This window comes from Juglans microcarpa x Juglans regia, chromosome 2D (genome assembly GCF_004785595.1).
Source record: "Juglans microcarpa x Juglans regia isolate MS1-56 chromosome 2D, Jm3101_v1.0, whole genome shotgun sequence".
Taxonomy (NCBI): domain Eukaryota; kingdom Viridiplantae; phylum Streptophyta; class Magnoliopsida; order Fagales; family Juglandaceae; genus Juglans; species Juglans microcarpa x Juglans regia.
The window spans coordinates 4,650,606-4,674,758 of NC_054596.1; the positions used below are offsets into that span (position 1 = coordinate 4,650,606).

A 24,153-nucleotide genomic window follows, 5' to 3' on the forward strand; every position below is an offset into this window, starting at 1 on the left:
TTTATATTATTATATTATTATTTTTTAAATTTTAAAGTAAGAATAAAACTTTTTTAAGTAATAAGTTATAAATGTGTTTTTTATTAATTAGAAGTGGTGCTGCAGCAATAAAAAGATTACATAAAAGTAATCTCACAAATTGAGATGGCTTCATGTGATTCGTCATATCTGTTTTATAATAAAAATGCACTTACAGTCTGAAAAATTACATCAATTTATAAGATTATTTTATATAATCACTTTGTGACTAGAGTATTTTTCTAATTAGAATGGTTGAAATTTATACCAATTAAACTAATTTAAAATTTATCATACCTCAATATTATTCCTACGATTTATAAAAGAAAATTTGGTGAATCTCAACTTAATCAAAACGCTACAGTTACTGATTAAATTTTCTTAATTTTTTAAAATATTATAAGAATGATATTGAATATTGTAAAATAATATAGTTTTATTTAATTGGAATTGAAGCAGAGAAATATCCATTCCGAGCCAAAACCCAAACACAGAAAAGGAGGGAGGACCGGAGGAGAAACAAAAACGGTCAGTTTTAGGCACTTGCACTCAAACCATAGAAAGTGGTAGAGCTCGTGAAATTCTTTGCTCTCTTTCCCCTCTCACTTCGCCATGGCTGCAGCAGCAGCAGCAGCAGACCCTCCCAGATCATCAAGTGGCTCCGTCGATTCATATGTCGGTAGCTTGATTAGCTTGACTTCCAAGTCCGACATTCGCTATGAAGGCGTTCTCTTTGACATCAACACGGAGGAATCCAGCATCGGCTTGAGAAATGGTATAGAATAACTTTACTTTTTACACTATAATATTTTATATACATGATGGATAGTTGCGGGGGCTTTGCTTTCTGGGTCTCCGCTATCTTGTGGGGTTTTGTTGCCTTGTTACCGAGGGATAGATTGGAGCCGTTTTGTGATGCTTTGCATTTTATACCGTGTATACCACATTGTTATTAATGTCTATATGTTTGTAGTCAGATATAGAATGTGTAAAACGAAGATAAAAGCGTCTGAGAAGTGAGAATGTATGCAAGTGTGATGCAATACGTTGTGACATAGGTTAAGATAGGCCAATTTTGAGTGGCAAAATGTCAGATTTTGCAACTGTGTTAGTAAACATCAGGAGACCATGAAGTGTATAACCCTGTGGATTATGGGTTTGAACTTAATGATGCTGCTTTTTTTTCCTCTGTCAATATTATGTACAATAATAACGGCAACTTTCCCATAACAGGAACAATAGTAAAAGCATCCTCATTAAAATGTGTGATTTGTCAAGAATGACATTATCATATTAACAGCACAAGAAAAAGGAGAGTTTTGGGAATTCTATTCATTTCCACTATATCGTTTACAGTATGTGAGGTCAGTGTATTTATAGACCTGAGTACAGCTACAAGGAAGAAATAAAAAAGGAATTTGAGGTATTACAATGCAGTTACACTAGCTGCCAAAGAATAACAGAATACAGAATCAAGATGATATTCCTGAAGCTTCTGCTGAGATGGATTCTTCCAGGTCACTGTCCAGCTTGGTAGCTGAGTCATTTTGCTTGAGTGATACACTTGTGTTGACACATATCAACTTTGAAAAATGTATACATGATGATTCATATGAGATATTACCTCACAATCCTGCTTATAATTTAAGTACAAATGATTTAGTTGATGGATGGGACATAAGGACAGCTTATTTCACATCATTACTGAACAAGTTCTGTGAAGCTGTGATTTTGGGTTTGCACACCAATGCTACTTGGAAGAGGGGAGAAATACTGCTAATGTTACAATTCTGTCACCTCTGCCTTGCTACCAGAGCAGAATTTCTTTTATCCAAGTTTGTCAAGAATTCCACAAGAAATAAACAAGATAAAACAGAAAGTAAAGTACACAAGAAAACAGAAGAATTACGTGGTTCGATCCTAATGATCTACATCCACGGCAGGAACAGCTAGGAGCTTTATCTCTTATTTATCAAGATGAACAATACAGTTTGTATACAAGTTGTAACCTCACAGAATTCCCTCTCACAAAGACTATCTGTCAAGTCTTTTAATTTTACTTGCACTCCTGTATTCCTTCCTCTCTTTTTCAATATCTCTCAAAACTAATTACAGAGCCTCACATTTATACACTTGTATAGACTACAAAGATAAAATGACCATGCAGCCCTTCACCTCAAAGTAATATAATTACCCAAGTCTTGGTTCTTGATTCTTGGTGGCAGGCTTTAACACACTTTAACATGAGTAAGGATCTAATTGTTTGACATCTTATTTAACAGTTAATTTACCCAAGCTCGCCAAATAATGGGCTCCTGTTCTATAAGAACCAAACCAAAAACAGAAATAGATAAATAAATTTTTTGATAAGTAAATAGATAAATAAATAATAAAAGAAAGTAAGAAAGGGAAGGAAAGAGATGGTTTTCTTGAAATGTTATTGCCTCAAGGCATTCCATGTTTCTTGTTCTTTAGTTCTGATCTAAATTCATTAACATTGCAGTGAGATCATTTGGAACAGAAGGGCGAAAAAAGGATGGCCCGCAAGTTCCTCCAAGTGAGAAAGTTTACGAGTACATCCTCTTCCAAGGAAGCGACATAAAGGTATGGCAGATATTGACCATGTAATGTATGTGTTTTGCATAATGATAAAGCCTTTTTATTTTTTATTTTTTGCTTCTTAACAATTGAGGTTGTGAAAATTGATTGTGGTTAAATTAGGTTTTGAATTTCAGGTCTTGAGTGTCTATGTGGGATAACATGCCTATTGAATCACTGTTGTGCTTTGACTACTCAATAAATGTTCAGTTTGGAAAAACAAGTGACTCATAATTTGTTGGAATTGTTCCTTCACCATTTCTGCAGCTATAAATTTACTCTCACACGAGAATGGTGGTAAAAGACAATAGCATTTTGAATTAGATTACATGTGAAAGATTGGGTTTTATGCTTCAATGTATTTGTTGATGCTTTCAAATACAAACTTTTGTGCATTCGATACAGGATTTGAAGGTCATGATTATATCAGCCTATTCATGGTATACAATGTCATGATTATATCAGCCTATTTTTAAGGTTAAATTGCTTCAATGTAAACTTTTGTCCATTCGGTTACAGGATTTGCAGGTCCAATCTTCCCCACCCATTCAGACTATGCCTATACACCACGATCCTGCAATTATACTGGTAAAAGCAAATACTATAGGCTGCATTTGGAATATTACCAGGTTGGTAGACCTACTGTTACTCTAAGACCGTTGTATCTCAGGCCTGAGTACAATCTATGATGCAGTAGTCAACACTCATATCTATCTGATTCCTTGTGCAGTCTCATTATCCTCAAGCTCCAACTGCATCCATGAGTTTACCTCCTTCTGGTCCAAGTACCATTCCAGATCCTAGTGCCCATACTGCACAAATGAGTCTCCTTGCCCCAGCATTTCAAGGAAGTCTTCCCTTATATCAGCCCAGTGTAAATTTAGGGTCATGGGGTTCATCACTTCCTCCTCCAACCAAAAATCCTGCCATGACTGCATCTTTACCTTCTGGATCTTCCAACTTGCCAGCTTCACCTTTGTTAGAGTCACCCTCACCTTTGTTGCTACCAATTTAGCCTTGGCACCCGGAATTTACAATCTTCCATCCTTCCTGCCCTGTCTTCTGCTATAGTTTCAGAATCATCAACAGCTTTGATCACTGATAATGCTTCTACACGATCTCTTTCTACTGTTACTCTGAGTAATAGCCTGCCACTGGTATCTCCATTGTCTACTGGTTTGGATAAAACTGCCTTCTCGTCATCAGTCTCTGACAAGCCTAAAGTCCATGGTCCTGCAATGCCTTTTACAAGTATGTCTGAATCTATAACCTCCATTGCTGGAACATCAAGTTCAATTTTGAAGGAGGGAGCAACGCCATCTTTGGTAACCCCAGGCCAGCTTTTGCAGCTGGTACCCACCACAGTATCTCCATCCCAACCTTCACAAACAGTGCAGAGGGACGTTCAGGTGGTGCAAGTATCCTCATCAGAAATATCACCATCAACAGCAGTAACAGAAGCACAAGAACCTATATTGCCCCTGCCTTTGCCATCTAACTATAAGGTATTATTGGCAATATTTGACAATTTACCGAGCAAAATGCTGATTGCTGTAATTAAGGAAGTTAGATAACTATTGTGTAACTTTTAAGGTGTTGGTGGAAAGGAGAGATGGTTTGCATCTCCCTGATAAGGATGGTAACGGCCTTCGGGCTTACCTGTTTATTAGCACATCTGGCTAATGCTCCCCACCTATGAAGGTGGATCTTATAGCCCAATTTCTTTACTTCCAAAAACTTTTAAAATTTTTGTAGTGTACCTTTAAACTTGGAAAGCTTTTTAGTTTTAGTTTTATTTATTGTGGGGTTCTTCAAGAGAAATAAGTTTGTTAGTTAAGATTAAATTGGAACAACATTGCATAGAATAATTCCACAAAGATTGCATTACATGGACCTCATGAACACTGCCACATTTACCTGAACTACTTAAAAGAAATAAATAGCACCCCTAGGAAGAAGACCGTGCTTTGAAAAAGATTAAGGCTTCGTTTGCTTCCTCAACTCATCTCAACTCATCATTACAACTTTTTCAAATTTCAATACAAAATATAATAAACAATTCAACTTTTTCAAATTCCAAAATAATAATAATATTAAAAAATAATATTCTAACAATGTTTTATCATCTCAATTCAACTCAACTCAACTCAACTCATCTCAGTTCAACATCCAAATGCAACCTAAATAGAATATTCCATGTGAATGATATGAGAACACATTTTATGATCTGAAAAGAAGATAAAGCTCCTGCTTTTGAGCACTACTAGCTCGAACAGATTTCTTTCCTGCTCCTGGCACTTTTAGCTTATTGTCCATGGCTACGGACCTACGGTTCCTAGTTATGCCCTACTACCACGCTCCTGCTTTTGAACTCTAGCATCTTGAATATTCTTTCCTTTGCCTTTTTATAATAAAATCTTTAATTACCTTAAAAAAATGATTTCTTCCGGCTCCCAGTACTTCACCTGATTGTGCATAACTACTTTTCCTAGTCATGCCCATTTAGTTAAAAAATTTCCAAGTTCTATAACTTCATAGAATATTTTTTTTTTTTATGTGTAAATTTATAGAATAATAGCAGAGGATGATATTAATCTTTAGATTGGGAGGAGGGAATTTAAGAGGAAATGGGTGTGGTGATTCCTTCCTATGTTTTGGTTGCACAGATCCGGCTTTGAGATTAATACCTGGCTCAAAAATATGACATGCATTCTAATATATACTTCTTTGTTGTCAATTCTCCCCCTTCCTTTCTAGCCATGTGGAGCTCCTACACGTCAACATGGTAATAGAGGACGTGAAAGAGGAAGAGGAAATGGGTTATGCGCTGCATCTATATCAACGCTGGCTGTCTTGATGATGTGTACTGTAGCCATCATAATAATGTGAACTTTAAAGAAGTTGATTATGAATTCTATAATGAGGAGTAATCGAACAGGAAATTTGTGAAAATGCACTGCCAAAGCATGTGCACACTTCTCCAAACTTTTCCAGTAGTTACCATTGTTAACCACTAGTTCTCTACACAAATTTAACCCTCTTTGCCTCTGTAGGACTATACACTCATTCATGGTGGTTTTGCTTAGCTTTTGACTAGTTGCAAACTATGTCTAGCAGATTTCACATTGTGCATTGTGAAGACGTTCTCATAGTGGGATGTTCGGGTAGAGGATTAGTTTTACTGAAACAAGGGGCTGGGGTTGGGGAGGTGTGTTACATTCCAATTCGGGCTTGGTGTATTTTGAGTAGGTTTCATGGGCTTTTTGGGTCATTACGGGCTCTCTTGTATGGACTAGGTGTTTTCTTGTGTACGTCCAGTGTACTTAGTTACTCCTATTAATGTGTATATATATATAATATTATTACTTATAAAAAAAAAAAAATAAAATAAAAAAAAAAAAACATCCTGTGACCAGATTCCGAGGTGAGTTTGATTTTATAGCAATGAATGAGAAATTCAACAAGGATGAAGTTTGGGGTGATCTTGGTCGAAGCTATAGAGCTCAAGAAGATGTAGAAAACTCACAAGATGAAGATAGTGGTGGAGTATTAAAACATGAGATCAAGGTAATATGATCCAATTAACTTTCTTTCTCTCTGAAAAATCTACAAAAATACAAAAGCCAATTTATTTATTGTTGGCTTTCTTGTTCTTCAGCATGTTTATGTCAAGGATGACTTTTTTGATTCCCTGTCTTGTGGTGCTCTCGATCGTGAATCACGTAATGGGAGGACCAGATTTTCTGAACTAGTGAGAAAAGATTCCGAGGTATTTTTACCTTTTTATTTTTTCCCGTGTGATAGGTTATTTTTTTTTTCTAATTAAGAAACTAATTTCATATTATTCAATAATATTCATTGTTGCTGTTCTCAAAATTGAATTAGTAGTGTATGATAACATAATTGCAAATTATTTATAATTATCTCACTTCAATTTACAGAATTCCTTTTCTGAGTCATTTGCGTGATGAATTCATTATCTACACATTGCAATCATTGTCTATTGATTCTCCTTGTCAGTATCTATAGTACGATATTATTTGTTCACGCTTCTTTTGATGATGATGGTCATGCAGACATTTGGCTATATGCCAAGGCATTGGGGTGGTCGAGGTGGCCGATCACATGGTGGTTATTATGGAAGGGTCTATGGCTATGTTGGGAGGGGTCGGGGACAATAGCTATTAACCCTCCCTCCTAGTAAGCAGTGACTTTTCAGTGTATATTATAGTTCTAACCTAAATTCCACTTGGAGTGCATTTCAAACCCCAGATAGGAATATGTTTGTACAATTTGTGATGCTTACATTCTCAGAGATCGTGCTAAAACAATTATACCCTGATACAAAGGGATTTGGATTGCAATTTATGCTAAGCATAATCAGTCAGGGTCGTTTAAGCGTACTCTCTCTCTCTCTCTCTCTCTCTCTCTCTCTAATCTGTTTAAATGACTTTTTCAAGCCTTTGTTGCTTGGGAAAGAATATTTCAGGTCCGGCCAGTAGCTATTATAGGAGGGGATGCATACCTTCTCATAGATCCTACAAGGAGTCCCGGGTACTTTATACTTGTCCCTTCTCCAGCCTCTACTTCTTTTCCGGTTTTCATTCATTACAAGCTATTCCTCTCTAAATTTCCTTCTATGTGAAAACTTGAATTTGTTAAATTAGCCATTTTCTGGAATGGTATGGAGCAATCTTCATATGCCTCCCTCCGGTGGTCCCATTTGGGTTGAGCTTTTGGATGTTCTCATCATGCATCCAAGGCACTAACTAAGCGCTGAAGCATCAAAATTACAACCCAAAATTTTCATGTTCAACAGTAACCGATAAGACTGACTGGCTGCCCTGAGGAATTCATAAAAGAAAATATTTGCTTGCAAGGATGTTTGGTGATGCTCTTGATACACTACTAATATGAAAGCTTATTAGGTCAGTAGCAAAATTTCTATTGAAATATTTACCTGTAGATGCGTTTCTCTGTTCTTAACAAATCTAATTGCTTACTGCAATAAATAATGTATTTTAGCCCTCCCCCCCCCCCCCAAAAAAAAAAAAAGAATTTTCAATTACAACTAGCAATCAACGTCTATCTTAAAATTCAATAACCAGACCTTTTGAACCAGCCTCTTATGAGTGGAAGGGCAGCCCAACCCAAAACAAAAAGGGTCCTTCTACTTTGACGGAGGATGTCCACCAACGAGATGCACCTGTCGATTCACATAATCCTGTTTCACTGAGCATTTCTCAAACCAAAAAAAAAAAAAAAAAAAAAATGATTGGTATCTTTTCGATCATTATGACATTATTATTACTTGGTTGGAAATTTTCACTTATCAAATAGTGATAAAATCATGATAATATTGAGATAATATGATAAATAGCATTGCTATAAAATTTGGACATTTTAATTTAAAATTATTCTTTGGATCATTTTATAGAGATTGATGGTCTGCTGATAGAATGATCGATTTTTTTTCTTAATATTTAAGAAAAAGTTTTTTAAAAAAACCAATTCAATACATTTCTAACATTTAAGAAAAAAATAATAATCAAAATGCACCTATCGGTGCATATATTCGGTAGACCATCTCTCTACCTAGTATTTCTCTATTTTTTTTTATCTCAGATTTCTTATAGTACATTTTAAATATATTATATTTTTAAGAAATGTAATGATAGACTTATAACTCTTTTATCACCATTTTACTACTCTTAATGTATTTTTTTTAAGTATTTTTTTAATATCTTTAATCATTAAGAAAAAAATTTAAAAATATACAATTTTATTAATAATTATTTTTTTAATCATTAAATAAAAAAATTTAGAAAAATTAAAAAGAATAGTAGAAAGATAGTAGAAGAGCGGTAATGTTATCATGATTTTTTTTTAAGAATAATTATAAATATAAGCCTACCCTACATACTTATTTAAAAACATGTTATTTTATTTTTTTACTCACGTAATAAAAATGATTTGAGATATATTTATAAATAAAAATATAAAATGACATATTTTTAAGTGGGTATATAAGGTGTGAGAGTTAGGAGTGGTTTGAATTCAGAGATGAGTTGGGATGGGTTGAGATGGTTTGTGAATAGTAAAATAAAAGTTAAATTATTTATTATATTTTGTGTGGGAATTTGAAAAAATTATTTTGGGATTTGAAAATTTTGAATTGTTTATTATATTTTGTGTGAGAATTTGAGAAAACTGTAATAATGAGATAAGATGAGTTGAGATGGATTTTAAATGCAAGTAAGGCCTTAGAGCACTCTCATTGGATTAGCTAAAAGCTAAATCCAATGAGTATTTAGCTATTAGAGAGCAAAATATGCTCACATTGAATTAGCTCAATTCTAAATATTTGAAATTTAGTTACAATAACTTTCAAAAGTTTTTTCAAATTTGAAGGTTACTGTAGATACATCAAATACATATTTTATTAATTATTTATCTCCCCCTTTCCTTCTATCATATATTTTTATCAAAATTAATATATTAATTTGAGTTAGTGATATATTAATTTAATAAGAATATAATTATTAATTAATATATAATAAGTAGAATAGTAAAATATGATAAAATAAAATAAATTAATAATTAAAAAATTAAATATTTTTGAAATTATTAGTTATTCATTACTATATAATGAATAAATGTATAATCTAATGTGAAGATTTGATTTGAATAACTAAAACCAAATTTATCTTATATTATTTTATTATTATATAATGAAAAAATAACTATTCCAATGTAGAGATTTATGTGAATGAAATAGTTAAAATTCAAATTTTTCTTATATTCATAAAAAAATCCTTTAACTTTGGCTAATCCAATAAGAGTGCTCTTATGGATAACACTACTCTTCTTTAGAGCATCTCCATCCGCATCTCCATATCACTGTTATCCCTAAATTATAAGGAAAAATTTGGGGAAAAACTCAAAAACTCTCTCCCATCCCATTCCTTATTTTAGGATTTTGGTTTTGGGGATGAACAGCAGTTCTCTAAATATAGGAAACTACTATTCATCTCCTAAATCATCTTTTATTAATATTTTATTTTAATAAATAAAATACATTCTTCTTCTAATCAATTATATTTTTTCTTATATTCATATTTATTATAGTTTTAAATAATAATTTTAAAAATAATTTAAATAATTACTAAAATATAAAAATAATAATTTTAAAAATATTATCAAACTTGTAAAAAAAAATTAATTTTTTGTTTAAAATATTCACTATAGTGATAGCTGAAAACATAAAAAAAAATATTAAATAGTTAAGTTTGTAAATAGAAGTGAGAGAAAAAAATAATAAAGAAAGAATAGAAAAATATTATTTTAATAGAATAGAGAAAGAATAAGAAATGAGATGTTGAAGATTTTTTAAAAATAAATAAAATTTAAGATAAAATTATAAAAAATGTCTTTAACTTAGGAATCGGATGTGGATGCTTCTGCTAACCAATAGAATTTAGAAAGTCGGAGAGGAGAAGTCAGACTTGGAATGGTCTGACGATCAGCGACGTCGGGTTCAGTCATTCCTGACTTCATTGTAGTTCGAAACTTATCCTCCGATCTCAAGGAAAGAACAGGCAAGAGAGCCCCCGAACATCTTAAAACCCTAATCCACGCAAATTGCTTCTATTTAATAACTTCCAATATCAACCACTTCGATCTCTCCCCCTCCCTTCCTCCCTCTGTCTCTGTCTCTGTCTCTCTCTCTCCCTGGTTGAAGAAATGGCGGTTCCTGTGGTGCGATTCCCGATCTTCTTCATTGTAAGGGTGATGGGCTTCATAATCACCACTCTGGTGCTGACCTGGACCCTCCATTACAGAGGAGGCTTAGCTCTCATTTCCGACGACAAGGATCTCATCTTCAATGTACTCTCTTTTCCCATTTTCGATTTCTATCTCATTGTCTCTCAAGTTTTTCCATTTCTCTTAGTCGGTTTTTTTTGAGGTTAAGAATATTAGATTGTTGATGTTATCTTTGTAATGCGCGTTGTAGGTCCATCCTGTTCTGATGGTGATCGGGCTCCTGCTACTTAATGGCGAAGGTATATGTAATTGCCTCCCTTTTTCTTAACTGAGCTTTTGAGGGATAGCGGAGAGCTTTGGTTAGTTTTTGCCCTGTTAATGTTAGTCTTAATAATTAAGTAGGAGAGTTATAGATGAAGTCAATTAAGCTTAAACCTCACAATAATCAAAAAAATATTTGAATCATGTTTTAGTATAATTAGGTGAATAAGCTCTGGGATGAAATTTCGCCTCCATATAAGAAAGTAGATGGAGATTATGATGGTTAAGAACCCTCCACCTGGTTAGTCGTGGGTTTAAGATCTGTTGCACATTTAAAGTGGAGGCATTAAAATTGTTTGATGTTCATGATAGGCTTTGATTAATTGGCTGGGTTAAGACCTTGTCTCGACTTTGATTTTCAGTTCACATATATTTTATCAAGTTACCAGAAAAAAAAAATGTTTTTATCAAGTCACCTACAATGTTCCAAAATTTGACATGCTTTCCCTGTTGATGATTTTTGGGTTGACAAAATCTTTTCATCTCAAATGTTAACAAAGTGTTTTATTAATACATAGGTAGATCTTGTCTTCCCTAGGAACACAGGGAGCACTTGCATCTTGTTCTTTTTGTTAAATTATTCATATATTTTATGTTTCTCTTAAATATGAGAATCCGAGATATGTTCTATTTAGTAGAAAAATGTTTTAGTGGCAATTACCTGGAATTTTATTATTTCTCAAAAGAATACATTATCAGATGTGTGAAGTCTCGAACTATGGATGATTTTAGAATTTGATCATCAGCTTGAATCGTGTCATCTTCTCTGTAATGCTGGTGTTGAAGAATTCTCCCGTTTTTAACGTTTGGTATGGTATTGTGCAGCCATGCTTGCATACAAGACAATTTCAGGAACAAAGAGCTTTAGAAAATTAATTCATCTCACATTACAGTCCCTTGCTTTCTGTTTAAGCGTCATTGGTGTATGGGCTGCTCTAAAGTTCCACAATGAAAAGGGAATCGACAATTTCTATAGCCTGCACTCGTGGTTGGGCCTAGCTTGCCTTTTACTCTTTGGCATTCAGGTCTGAAAAAATACCTCTTTTTCATTATGCATGCTTGTACTTGTTTTCTTGTGGACTTGATTTCTGGGATCACAAGTCTAATTTCTTTCAATCATTTCTTTTGCTTAGTGGGCGGCTGGGTTTGCAACCTTTTGGTATCCAGGTGGCTCAAGAAATAGTCGAGTAACCCTGCTTCCATGGCATGTATTCTTTGGGGTTTATATCTATGCCCTTGCTATTGCTACTGCTACAACTGGCATTTTAGAGAAGGCTACATTTCTTCAAACCAACAAGGTAATATCTCGCTATTCAATGGAGGCGATTCTGGTCAATTCTTTGGGTATTTTGATCGTCGTCCTGGGTGGTTTTGTCAGTCTTGCGGTTGTTACCCCTGCCAATAGCTTAGTTGATGCCCGCAGAGGACCAACAGAGTGAGTAGGTGCTCTTTTATAGTTTCATGATTCTTAAGACGAAAAGGTGTATTTTTATTCCATATCTTCACCAACTGTTGACCAAGATTGTAACGAAATATCATTCCTGTTTTGTTTGTTCCTCCAAGTTTTAGAGAAGGTTGTTGCTTTAGTATTGGACGTATAAAACACGAGAGAGAGAGAGAGAGAGAGAGAGAGAGAGAGAGAGAGAGAGAGAGAGGATCCTGGGGGCTCGGATTGAGACTACAGAATTCTCACATAATGTGTCAGGAGTTAAACATGTGCACGGGTAGTCGATTAGTTGAGACTTTCTATTACACACCAGATAGTGTTTGCCCTATATGATTTTTTGAAGCTTTCTAAACGGGAAAAAAGTCTTAAAAGTTTTAACCCTTTATTCGTGCCACGCATCTTTGATTTTGATCCTTGTATTAGATTGGTAGCTGGTAAAACTAGGAGACTGGTACATCGTTTCAAGAATTTTAATGTTAAAAATACCAAAGACTCTTGCCTTGCAAATGATTACACATTTTGATAAAAAATACAAATAAAAAATAAATAAATTGTTGAAGTTGAAACATATTAGATAATAATGGACAAAATGTAGGGAGTGCAACTCCCATAAAATAATTGAACAGAAACAATGTGAGATTAAGATACCAACTCCAATAACAATAGCTCCTGGAGTATAGTAGACCGTAATATTATCTGGTGGGGAGGCAGTTCATGCAACAGCTGCCATTGAATGCAGTAGGGTTTTAGGATAGTTACATGGCGAGCATGTCCCTCTTTTTGTCTCTTGTGTTTTATTTATCTATAATATGCTTGTTTAAAAAAAAAAAAAAAAAATCCTTTTTTTTTTCTCTATTATCGGGATTTTTTCAAAGAAATTCACTCTTATTTGGGAAAACCCAAAAAACGAATAACACAAACAGAATGAATTTGGGTCATTATATGACAAGCCCAATTTTCATCTTTCAATGTTGACCGGGAATGCAACGGAGAATGGTCCGGAAGGATTACCGAGTTTTAATTAAGATATCCATCCAATAAAAGCAGCAATTCAATTACGACTCATTTAAAGCATGTCAACATTTGGCAACAAAACTGTCACATTGGGTTCTGCATTCCACAAAAGTAGAAACTAAAAGGGCAAAGAGAATGTTACAACAATGGAGAACAGAACACAACACCAAATCTGCTCGGAGAGGCAAAGGAGTCGCACTCTTCACGGAGTCAGGTGACAACGGTTCAAAACAAAAAACAAAAAAGGCCGAATTTAGATGAGATGAGAGTACAATATTATTCCCAAAACATGGAAAAATAGAGAAGTAAACTCTATTTTATTGGCCGCTCAGCAAACAAAATTTTGGAGAAGCTATCCAAACCATCTATTATACCCATACGTGTTCTCTCCGATACTCTCGCACAATGACAGGCACACTGGTGGGTGGGACCTGACAGAAACGCCAAAGCACATATATTAGATTGATTAGGAAAAAAAAAAAAAAAAAACTAACTTCAAAATTCAGACCTCATAAGACATGAAATACTTTGGCATTTTATTGTAAAATTAATTTGAACCAATAAAATGACTTACCATGCCATAATCAGTGACTATCATTGAAACATAATCTGAAGGTGTTGCATCATAACTGCCAATAACAATCCAGAATAGGAACTTCAAGGTCAGTTGGGGGAAATTGTCACTTGCAGTGCTTATTACCTAAATCATCAGTACTTACATCAGATTCAGAAGTTGCAGGTTCTCGCTATTAGTAAGACCATCCAAATAGTTAATGTCATCTCTACCAGGAACTTCTGAAATGACATCTGGATCACCTGCAAGAGATGAAACAGATGATCCATGATTGGCCAGAGCACATGTAGGCAATCATAAATTTTAAGAATCACTTTCTACTCTAGGAGTGTATACCGAGTTCATTTGAGCATATCGAATCAAGCAGTACCCTTTCGTGAAATTTATATGCCTCGCAACAAACTAAGACTGGTACACGGAATTCATGAGCAACCATAGCAACACATGCAGTTCCAACTCTTGAGTAAACTGTTCCATTAGACAATACTGATGAAGCACCCAGAAAAACTTGAGTAACTTCACGCATGATATAAGAAATTGCATTTATATTAGTGTAAGTACAGCTAAGGCCCTTTCCCACCAACCTACGAAGTAAAAGTTTCCCCTCAAGCTTCGGGCGAGAGTCCACTACCACAACACGGAACTGTTTGCCAAGCTCATGGGCATGTAATAGAATCATTTCAACTGCAGAAGATGACCCATATGTAAGAAGAACATCGCCATCCTTTATTTTTGTAACAGCATGATTGACTATCACATTGTCTGCAAGTATGATCTTCTCATTTATGAAATGCTCAACGTCTGACTGAAGCGATGCTTTTGCTTCTGATTCAGACAGAGTCAAAGGTACCTTTGCAATACGACTTTTTAGAAACCTAATTGCATTACCCATGCTGATTGAAAGAGGCCTGCACTCAATAAGAAATGAAACATAACTACTTATTTTTGCAGTTAGGTCTCTACTGAGAGTTTTTTCAGATGGTGTTGAGTAATCTTTGATAGCTTCTCGAAATGCTTCAAGCATTGCAATGCAACGAGCATTGCCACCAGATATACTTCCAGATAAATACTGTAGTCCAACCTGAAACCGACCATAAAATAAAAAAAATATCCTAATTAGACATTAGAAGAGTTCTCTTTCACATAAAAGATCATGAAATAAAGTACCAACTGCCAAACCCCATCATATCAATACTTGGTCATCTAGCAATAACCATCGTTTGGTGCCTAGGTACACTGACAAAGTGGAAGAAATTCTATGGTCAGAATCAAATATTTGGTCAAGTTGACATGGATTCCAAGAAACTTAACCACCCAGTTCATATGTGTGATTACTTTTTACTACTAAGCACACAACTCAACTGAAAGTGCAAATCAAGTTCATATAACACCTTGTAAACTGCAGGATGAACAGGATCAAGTTGGAAAAACTTTGACTCGAGATCAGGAAGCTGAGTTCCATGTTCATATTGAGGCAAATGCCTAAACAATTCAACTCTGTTCCTAGCTTCAGTTTGTTTTACAACTGCACGCCTTTTTGCCTTTTCCACTCGGGTCTTATCATCATACTGCATGCGTGGATGAGGAGCATCTTTCTTTCTATCTTTTTCTGAAAGGCGGTCACCTCCCCTCTTCTCAGAACCTGCAACTGTAGCACTGTCATTCTTTTGTGAATGAGACTTTGTGGCTTTAGTTGGTTTTGCATTTGCTCCCATCACTGCCCCAGAAGATGCAGGTACTTTACTTCCTTCAGCTGACAAACATTGTAACCAAGAAGCATGCATAACAATAGGATCATCAGAATGTAGCACTTGGGATATAAAATTTACCTTCCAACAAAAACAAAAAGCACAAATTATTCTTTCACGCATGCTATATTGACAAAATAAAAGAACAGGACAAATGAAGGCAGGTGTAGAAAACAAAGTATAGAATAAACAACAAAGACAATGTCATTAAGTACATGTTCCCTCAAATAGATTTTAGCATGAAAACCCAATAAAAAGTAACAAAAGAAACTTTTGCACCTTTTGCAGCAGCTTTTGCAGCTCGTTGAGCCTCTTGAAGGGCACGCCTTTCAGCTTTTGAAGTTTTCTCCTTCAGTGGTTTTGAACTTTCAGGCCGGTCATTTTGCACTTCAACTGATCCTCCAACTTTTTCTACTATTGTTTCTGGGTCATAAATTGCATAAATAGTGAAACTCTTATATAGCCATGAAATCTTCCAGAGCAAGAATAATAAATAGCAGGCAATCACTTTTCTTTTATATGATGGAGGAATTTATGTCTGGCCATTAATATCAATATCTTACTGGCATTCAATTACAACGGCTTCTAGACAAACTCGGTTATCCTCAACAAATCACTATCTTAGTTTTTGATTGCCAAAAGCCCCACCTACTTTTTCATGCCAGGAAATTTGACATTTGGAAAGAGATAGTTGACAAAACACTAATAAGTAACTCCATAAAGAATTGAAATTGTATCCAATCAACTCCTACTGTATGATACCATGATCCATGATCCATGATCAGAAGTTTATCCTAGGTTCTTTTAGAGAAAGGAATAGATTTATATCAAAAGTCTCCTTTCAGCTACCAACTGCCTCACAAAAACTCCAGCTTTCATATTTCTTATTACTTGCATTTGCAATTTCAAATACCAACAGCTTTAGAAATTATAAGGTAAATGGACGATATGGTCAATAAGTTTGAAATTTATTTCTATAGCACCATCTCGTCACATGTTGCCTGAATCATGCTTGGTGAAGCCAAATATAATTGCATCAGGTGTCCTTTGTAATTACTGAGTATCTCTACCCCAATATCTCATATAAGTAGCTAGAACATAGTTACAGAATGCTCCCAGCCTTTAGACTTAGCAAAGAAGAAACAACATATAGAATGATATGATACCTTATTTACAGGTATTGACAAAGCATGATAGCAGAGGCAGGAAAGTACACGACTTATCCTAATTATACCTTGGATTGGCAATAATTGGAATCTAGAATACCAGATGAGAGGCATTTAAGAGACTAGATATTTATTGTGTTGAATGACTTTGAAAATTCTGAAGAATATAAACGAAGGAAAATTACAAAGGACTCCTCCAGCCAACAAAGAAGTCCAATAAGGATGACCGGAAAGGGAATTGATTGAAAAGTCAGAAAACATAACAACAACGTGGTGCTGGAACACCCAAAAACATGCAAAAACGAGGGGTTTTAAGGCCAAAGGGCTCCGTAAAATTTATTCATTTGGGGAAGTCAGAGTACTCAACGATGCTCATTTTATTAGTTCATGGGTACCATAACTCCCACGAAGCAAAAGCAATCACTGTTTCAAGTTTAGAAACAAAACCCAACTCTGTTATGGGCTGAGCTTGAGGGACTTTCTCACCTCCCATCTCTCTAAAAAGCACAGAATTCCAGCCATCAATTGAAACTTCCTGCACATTTCTTCGTCCATAATAATAATACATAATAGAAAGAGAAACCACGTTGAAGAAAAGCTTCTCACTTGCTCACTTAAGAGCTCCTCTCTCTACATAATGCATTGACAAATACGAAAAATGCGTGGAGCACCTCATTGATGAGCCTCTAAAAGTCAAGCTCGATATTTATCAAAAACTAATATGGCTGTTGCATGTACACTTTGCTGATTGCAAAATATAACTCTAAGCTACCATTTATGCCTTGCTCTCATTCATTGATCATTGATGAAACTCAGCTTCCTTAACACCCCCCCCCCCCCAAAAAAAAAAAAAAAAAAAAACTCTAAGCAATCATTAACTTCAGCATTTGGACAAGGTGGCTGGACCATTATATCAAAAATTCGAACCAAGAATTTGAGGCCACAAAAACTTACCATCTTGAAAATAAATTTTTAAAAATAAAATCTGCATTGTATAAATCAGGTAACTTTGTGGTGTATCTGGCTTAATTTCGATATAAATGCAATTACCAGTAATACCAGGAGGCATCATCTTCACCACTGACACTGTCGTCAACCCACTAGCAGGCACGCTACTCGCCTTCACGGCCGTTAGATCAAACCCTCCACTCGGAAACGACGACGCAGCGGGGACCACTTTTACCATATTTCCCCTCAAGTCGTCGGAAAACTCCGCGTTTCCCACCATCCTACCGGCATAGGACGATGAGGCCGTTTGGGACATGGCAGGAAAGAACTCCGATGGTTTACTGTATCTCCTCCCAGAGGCGGTGGTGAGGGAGTCTCGGCGGAGAGGGGAGGCCGGAACCGGACGGGAAGACGATGAGGAGGGGAGGAGGGCGTTATCGGCGGCGGAGTGACGTGGAGGAGGGATCATGACTGGAGAGAGGGAGGGGGAGAGGTCGGATACGGGAGGGGACGAGGAGGAAGATGATGCGATCGGGGCGGGTGGGCCTGAGACAGCGCGCTCAGGCGGGGCCCCTGGAGTAAAGAATCCCACTTGCCGGACCTTTGGGTCGATCACCGTGCGTGGAGCTCGGCGGGGCTCCATTGGAGCATGGAAAAGGTGTTTGGCTGGCAGGAAAATGCCAAAAAAAATTTCCCCAGGAAGTTTTTCCAGGAAAATATTCGGGGTTTTATCGGAAAAGCTTCGGGGTTAGGATTGATAGGACAGAGGAGAGTAGAGTAGAGAGGAAGAGCCAGAGCTGCGGGCAGCCAAAAGAATTAAAATTATTAAAAACAGAAAATGCAAAATGACATAAAAATGAAAAATAAATAAATAAATAATGAAAAAATAGATATTTTATCTTTATTTCTTTTTCCATTTTTTCTTATATTTTTTTGACGACGTGTTAATAAAGTAGGGAGATTTAGGTAGATTTAGACAGTGAGATAAGATGAAATAAGATGGTTTTAAATAAATTAATAAAATATTATTTTTTAATATTATTATTATTTTGAGATTTGAAAAGATTGAATAGTTTATTAGATTTTGTATAAAAAATTTAAAAAAATTATAATGATAAAATAAAATAAGATGAGATTATATGAGATGCTTTCTGTATCCAAACAAGTGTTGAGCTTAAAAAAAATTGAGGAGAAGGATCGCATAATAATTCCTTGAAATATATCTATTAATTAGCTCAAGTTAAGGTTAAAATATTTCATAATATATTATGACATCATTGTTCATGTTCATATGCTTTTTATTAATTCTCTATTCTCCCACTTTTTCTTATAGTATTATTTTTATTTGTGTTAAAAACCCCTTATACGTAGGTTGTGATATGCAGTATATTGTTAGTATTGGTTTGTTAAATTATTAAGATGCTGTCTCTGTGTGTGTATTCAAGTACCTTTACTGTAGAAGAAAATTACTGTCAAGTGCAATGCTGTTGATGACGGTAAAGTCAACATTACCATCGTGAAAATGGATAAAATAATCATAGTCATTGTCTATATGATTGTCCAACCTCCCTTTATATATATATATATATATATATATATATATATGTGTGTGTGTGTGTGTTTTTCAGGAACAAGGGGGAAGAAGGAATTTAATTTAAAAGGATAAAAAAAAAGCCTAGCGTTTGTTTAGGCAGGAATGAGACTGTTTGATTAGACTAAAATCGGAATTGGTCATTGACTATCAACACGGCTGGAGAATGTCAAAAATATAAAAAGATAGAATGAAAGAATGCCACATATCACATTATAAGAGGCTGTGAGTGATGATATGACTAGTGTATATTCGGATTTTCACTATTTATCTCAACGAAAGGGACATTTGGGGAAGCAATTCTTATTCTGAAAGAATGAATTGGGAGATCCCTTTTGTTTTACTGGGAAAAATAGAAAAAGAAAAAGGAAATGATAAAACAACTCGATGACTTTTTATTTTTATTATTGTAGGCAATGCCCTACTCAAATCAATAATTTCAAAAAAATAAAAAAACCAGAGAAGTTTTATGATCAGTTGGTCTTTTTTTTAAAACTAAAAAAAAAATCAAATCATGTCTTGGCATAAAAAAGTGTATCCAAGCATTTATTTTTATTTTTAATAAAGATAAAGCTCTTGCTCTGCTTTCTAAGACCGTCATTTTCTGTAATAGCTTGTGTTCTTATTGACATAACTCCAACCTCCAAAAAGGAGGTGCAGAGTTCAAAACGCCCTTCCCCCACTCAAAAAAAAAAAAAAAAAAAAAACAGCCATTTTTTGAATAATAAGTAGCATCTAAAGAAAACAGTCGTAATGTCCGATTAGCTGGAAGCTACCGAGTAGAAAATATTTATAATCTGGAATTACAGAATAAAAATCCAGGAAGAAACACAGCAACAAGTGCCAGTTGATTTCAATCATATGAAACTTGGGCAGACCGGTCCCTTAGAAACACCAAGACGAACTTCCATCCCATGATGCATGTCCAGAGGTCGGAAAGTCTCTGAGTCACGAGGGTCTGCAAGCATCACCGAGGAATAAGCTTTTAAATCCCAGTTCATGCCAGAGTGTAGTAAATAAATACCAGACACTTGTATAGTTACTTCATTTGCCAATATGGCTTGAATAAAGTCTACTTTTCTAACCGCGGAAACTCATGCAACTGAGTGGAGTTCATTTTTCTAGCCTAAAATAAATTTTATTCACGACAAAACAGGAGGATCCGGGACAAAATCCCATTTTCATCTTCTTGAAAAAGAGATCGAAACCCCCAAATTGAGACGACAATAATTATTGTTTATAACTCATAAAGAATTGGGTAATCGAATAAAGGAACTACGAGATTTTACTTGCTAAAACAAACAATTTCAATTTCCACACACATAATTGAAATCCATGTGCTGAGAAATACTCATCAAAGACTAATCAAATCACATAAACTTTAGCACAACTGATCAACTTCTTCTCAGAATCTTATCAAAAAAAACTTCTCTGAGTCTCATATTTTAAGTTAAGTTTCTATTCTTATCTGCATCCATCTTATTAACTTGAAGTTTGAAGAAAGGTTTATGAGGGTTTCCTTACCATTCAGATAATCCTCGAAGCCAAAGTCATCCAAGCTACCTGTAAGAGCCTCTAAACCCAGCATTGAAGATGGAATTGCTCCTGGAGGCCTCTGAAATCTGCAATTGTTTCCCAAACAAATTCAAAAAAAAAAAAAAAAGAATCACGAAAAGAACAAGGCATACAATTCCTGCACAAGTAAATCTAAGAAAAATGCAAACCTCTACATATACAGCAATAAACAATAACAAGAATTCATTATGACTTCCGGCCTTCGGACTAGTGATAAGTTAAGGCATGAGAGGTTCAGGTAAGTCTTAGGTAGTTAGGTTCATTATAATCTGCATGCAAATGCATATATACTGTGTTGTCACAGTAAAAGCAGCCGCACACAAAAAACATATGATCAAGATCTAATTGAAACATATATGGTCTACGCCATGTACACTCATGACAAGATTCAAAAACGTATTTTCTTTTGCTAGCCCATATATGATAAAAAATTCGTAATAAAATACAGATTTTTTTTATTGGCACCAGGTGTCTGAGAACAGAATACGAAAAATTCACAAAGCAACAACCGAAAAATACAGATTTGAACTCACAAAGCAACACCTGAATTGTACACAAGTAACCAAAAGGCACACATAATCTGAAACTGAGATTCTTGATTACCTCATCTCTTGTACATAAAAAACAGCGAATCAAAAATTCAGAATTGTATAAAGCAAGAAACAAAATACATGCTTCAAGTCATTTGCATCGAGAAGTTGCTTGGAACTAATTTTTCTTAACCCTTCTGGTCAAACTCAAAATTAAGAAGAAAAAAAAACATATACTACCTTCTCTCTCTTTTTAAATCTTACTTCCAGAAATTTGCTACTTTGCTTGAAAAAACTCTTTTCCTTCAAAGGAAACAAGATGTGACTTTAACATCCTGGTTCTGAGGGGTTCGATTTGGTGAAAGATGACATCATACACCCTCTTCAAGTTCTGTATGACATATATGGTTAAATACAAAGCCAAGTTTTTTTCCACTAATTTCTAATATAGTTGTAAATCTTGGGAAAATCCTTATATTTAGACCATTCTTCTACAACCGCTAATAAGCAGAAAGGATTTCTAAACAAAGCCCTACTGGTCCTTTCATTAATGATCCAGTGAATTGGCACATTTGTGTTGAATCTTGTGAGATAGTATGCTGTATATTGGAAAGGGAAAAATAGGACCAGATTTTAGATGGTTAAAAACTTAAACCTAAGTACAACCACCATTTTATACACCTTCAATACGACTTCCCAACACAATATCTTAGTAAACTGCTTTAACAATTAAAGGAACTTAGGGGTTGGCTCAAGTGGTAAGAGACTTAGTCTAGGTAGTATACTCCCTCCAAATTTAAGGTTCGAAACCTTGGCTACAAACAATTTTTAGGATACAACAGACTGGGAGAGTTTCTCCTTGAATTACCTGAGGTGCATTTACGAGAAACTCCTTTTTGAGGGCCTGTGCAACCTCGGAATTAATCGGGACTTTGTTTTGAACATCTGGTGCTAATAAGAAAAAAAAAACAACTAAAGGAGCTTACTTGATGTTCAAAGACTAGGATGTTTCATAATCATATTTTAGGTTATGACAAACCTTTTGTTGTTCCTTTCATCATCTAACTTCTGTTCCTTAAAAAGCCAGAATCTATTTCTACCTATAAAAGCTATACGCACCGTTCCACCTTTCAACAATACAAGAAAAACTGGTACCAAAGTCACCCCAATATGCATGACTACCAGCAAAAAAATTATTTTTAAATACGCAGACCAACTAAAGTTTTTGTGATACATAAGATCCCATGTCTCAAACAACAGTGATTTCTGTATTTTCCATGCCCCAACTATGATTTCTACATTTTTCATGCCTCAACACCTATCATCCAAATCCTATAGCATTACTTCACATCAACAAACCCGATAAAGATCCACATATACTTCCATACATCTGTCAAACAATCTTCCCTAAAGTATCAATTCAACCTCACAACTCTACTGATCAAACGTACAAGCAGGGCCCTAGCCCATGAAATCCTTCACCATTAAAGTCCTAAGATGAAGGAAGACATTTGAGATATATTACTTCAAGGCCTCTAATATTTTGAACTCAAACCTAAACCTACATAGGCTTATTTAAGCTTACAGTTATAATTACCAATAGAGTGAATAATACGTAAAGTTTACATCAATCAACACGGGGTAAAAAAGTCATACCGAGAAAGAATTTGCTTGTCAAGATCCAACTTCAATGGGAAAGCACTTCCGTAGGTGTTTATCAAGATCTTCCTCTTCATCTCCTCCTGTGAGCTCCTTGCCTAACAGGTCCCCCCCACCCAAAAAAAAAAAAAAAAATGAAAAACGAAAATAGAATTTCAAAATCAGCATTTTATAAGGGAGAGAAAGAACAATAAGCCCTGTCCGTTTGTTTCAATGAAAATTTGTTCCGTGAAGCCTTGTCACGGTTCCGTCTACCTATCCTGACACTAAACGAAATTATATATATTAAAGCATGCTCGAGTTTTTTTCTATATACAGATGAAATTCAAATCTTCCTCAGAAAATAGTTCGCACTAAAAGAAAAAAGACTAATGGAGCCCTGAGAGTATAGAAGTGTGAATTATACGTAGATAATGTTTCAAATAGAAAGAAAGCGTAAGATTTTAAGTAGCTTACACAAATTTTCACTTTATCTAATTCTTACTCGTGAGCGAAACGTAAGATGAGGGAAAAAAACAGAAAAAGAGAGCTGAAACGATAGAGAGGAAGAAGAGAGAATGGATACAGATTGGTAAGCGGATTCCAGAGGATGCGATCCGACGATGTCGCTCTTGACGCCATGGAGTCCAAATCGAAGAGCGTCATTTTGGATCCCTCCGATTTCGTGTGCTATGGTCTTCTGTGCGTCCATGTTTGTTTTCTACCAGATTTTCTTCTTCCGCTTCTGCTTCTCCAACTGATGTTATTGTTGCAGCCGAACTTTGTGCGCAAGCAATGAAAGGTGTAAAACTACAAACGGCGGCGTTTGGTAAATGAAGGAGACTTGAACGAAAAGTTAAGGGTACTGTGAAGAACGCCGTCGTTTTTGTCCATCAACCTAATTCGATGGGCTATGCCTGATGGGCTTTTCTTCCGTCCCAATTTACTGGGAGCTGACGAACTTGATGTTTTCGGGCCTATATCAAAGGATCATAGAGTGCAATGGTCCGTCCTTAACTTTGTTTGAAAGACGGAAATCGTTTCTGAAGGGGCAGAATGTACGGATTATGCACAGGCAAAGGCCACAAAATTCATCCCTAAACCAAAAATTAATTTGTATAGATTTAGGGCTTGTAAGCTTTAAGTCTTTTAAAAAAATAGATTTTAAATGAAAAACTTATTTTTTATAGTAGATATTTTTTTTTTAAAGGACCTATATGA

The 24,153-nt window shown here is 35.2% G+C and overlaps 3 protein-coding genes, 1 non-coding gene and 1 pseudogene across 5 annotated transcripts; 3 read left to right on the plus strand and 2 right to left on the minus strand.

Annotated features, from left to right (window-relative positions):
* The first annotated feature begins 482 nt into the window (after positions 1-482).
* On the plus strand, positions 483-7,651 carry LOC121249081 (annotated as a pseudogene).
* On the plus strand, positions 4,210-4,342 carry LOC121251272. Its single transcript, XR_005937942.1, has one exon. It is a non-coding gene; the product is annotated as a U6atac minor spliceosomal RNA (small nuclear RNA).
* A 2,435-nt stretch (positions 7,652-10,086) lies between the features above and the next one.
* On the plus strand, positions 10,087-12,257 carry LOC121249079 (probable transmembrane ascorbate ferrireductase 2). The gene is made up of 4 exons (XM_041147741.1): positions 10,087-10,503; positions 10,631-10,679; positions 11,527-11,726; positions 11,835-12,257. Exons 1-4 carry the CDS (start codon positions 10,360-10,362, stop codon positions 12,138-12,140), a joined length of 699 nt encoding a protein of 232 aa, XP_041003675.1. The 5' UTR covers positions 10,087-10,359; the 3' UTR covers positions 12,141-12,257.
* Positions 12,258-13,184: 927 nt separating this feature from the next.
* Positions 13,185-18,418, minus strand: LOC121250214 (translation initiation factor eIF-2B subunit delta). Of its 2 annotated transcripts, none has more exons than XM_041149239.1 (7): positions 17,710-18,418; positions 15,764-15,919; positions 15,128-15,489; positions 14,073-14,817; positions 13,882-13,978; positions 13,737-13,791; positions 13,185-13,593 (listed from the first exon to the last, which is right to left on the minus strand). In XM_041149239.1, exons 1-7 carry the CDS (start codon positions 18,239-18,241, stop codon positions 13,531-13,533), a joined length of 2,010 nt encoding a protein of 669 aa, XP_041005173.1. In that variant the 5' UTR covers positions 18,242-18,418; the 3' UTR covers positions 13,185-13,530. The 2 variants fall into 2 exon arrangements, with proteins under 2 accessions (XP_041005173.1, XP_041005172.1); XM_041149238.1 differs by having other exon boundaries at positions 17,701-18,417.
* Positions 18,419-19,925: 1,507 nt separating this feature from the next.
* LOC121249034 (cyclin-B1-2-like) lies at positions 19,926-23,746 on the minus strand. Its single transcript, XM_041147675.1, has 4 exons — positions 23,519-23,746; positions 22,951-23,051; positions 20,714-20,811; positions 19,926-20,147 (listed from the first exon to the last, which is right to left on the minus strand). Exons 1-4 carry the CDS (start codon positions 23,642-23,644, stop codon positions 20,047-20,049), a joined length of 426 nt encoding a protein of 141 aa, XP_041003609.1. The 5' UTR covers positions 23,645-23,746; the 3' UTR covers positions 19,926-20,046.
* Positions 23,747-24,153: the final 407 nt, after the last annotated feature.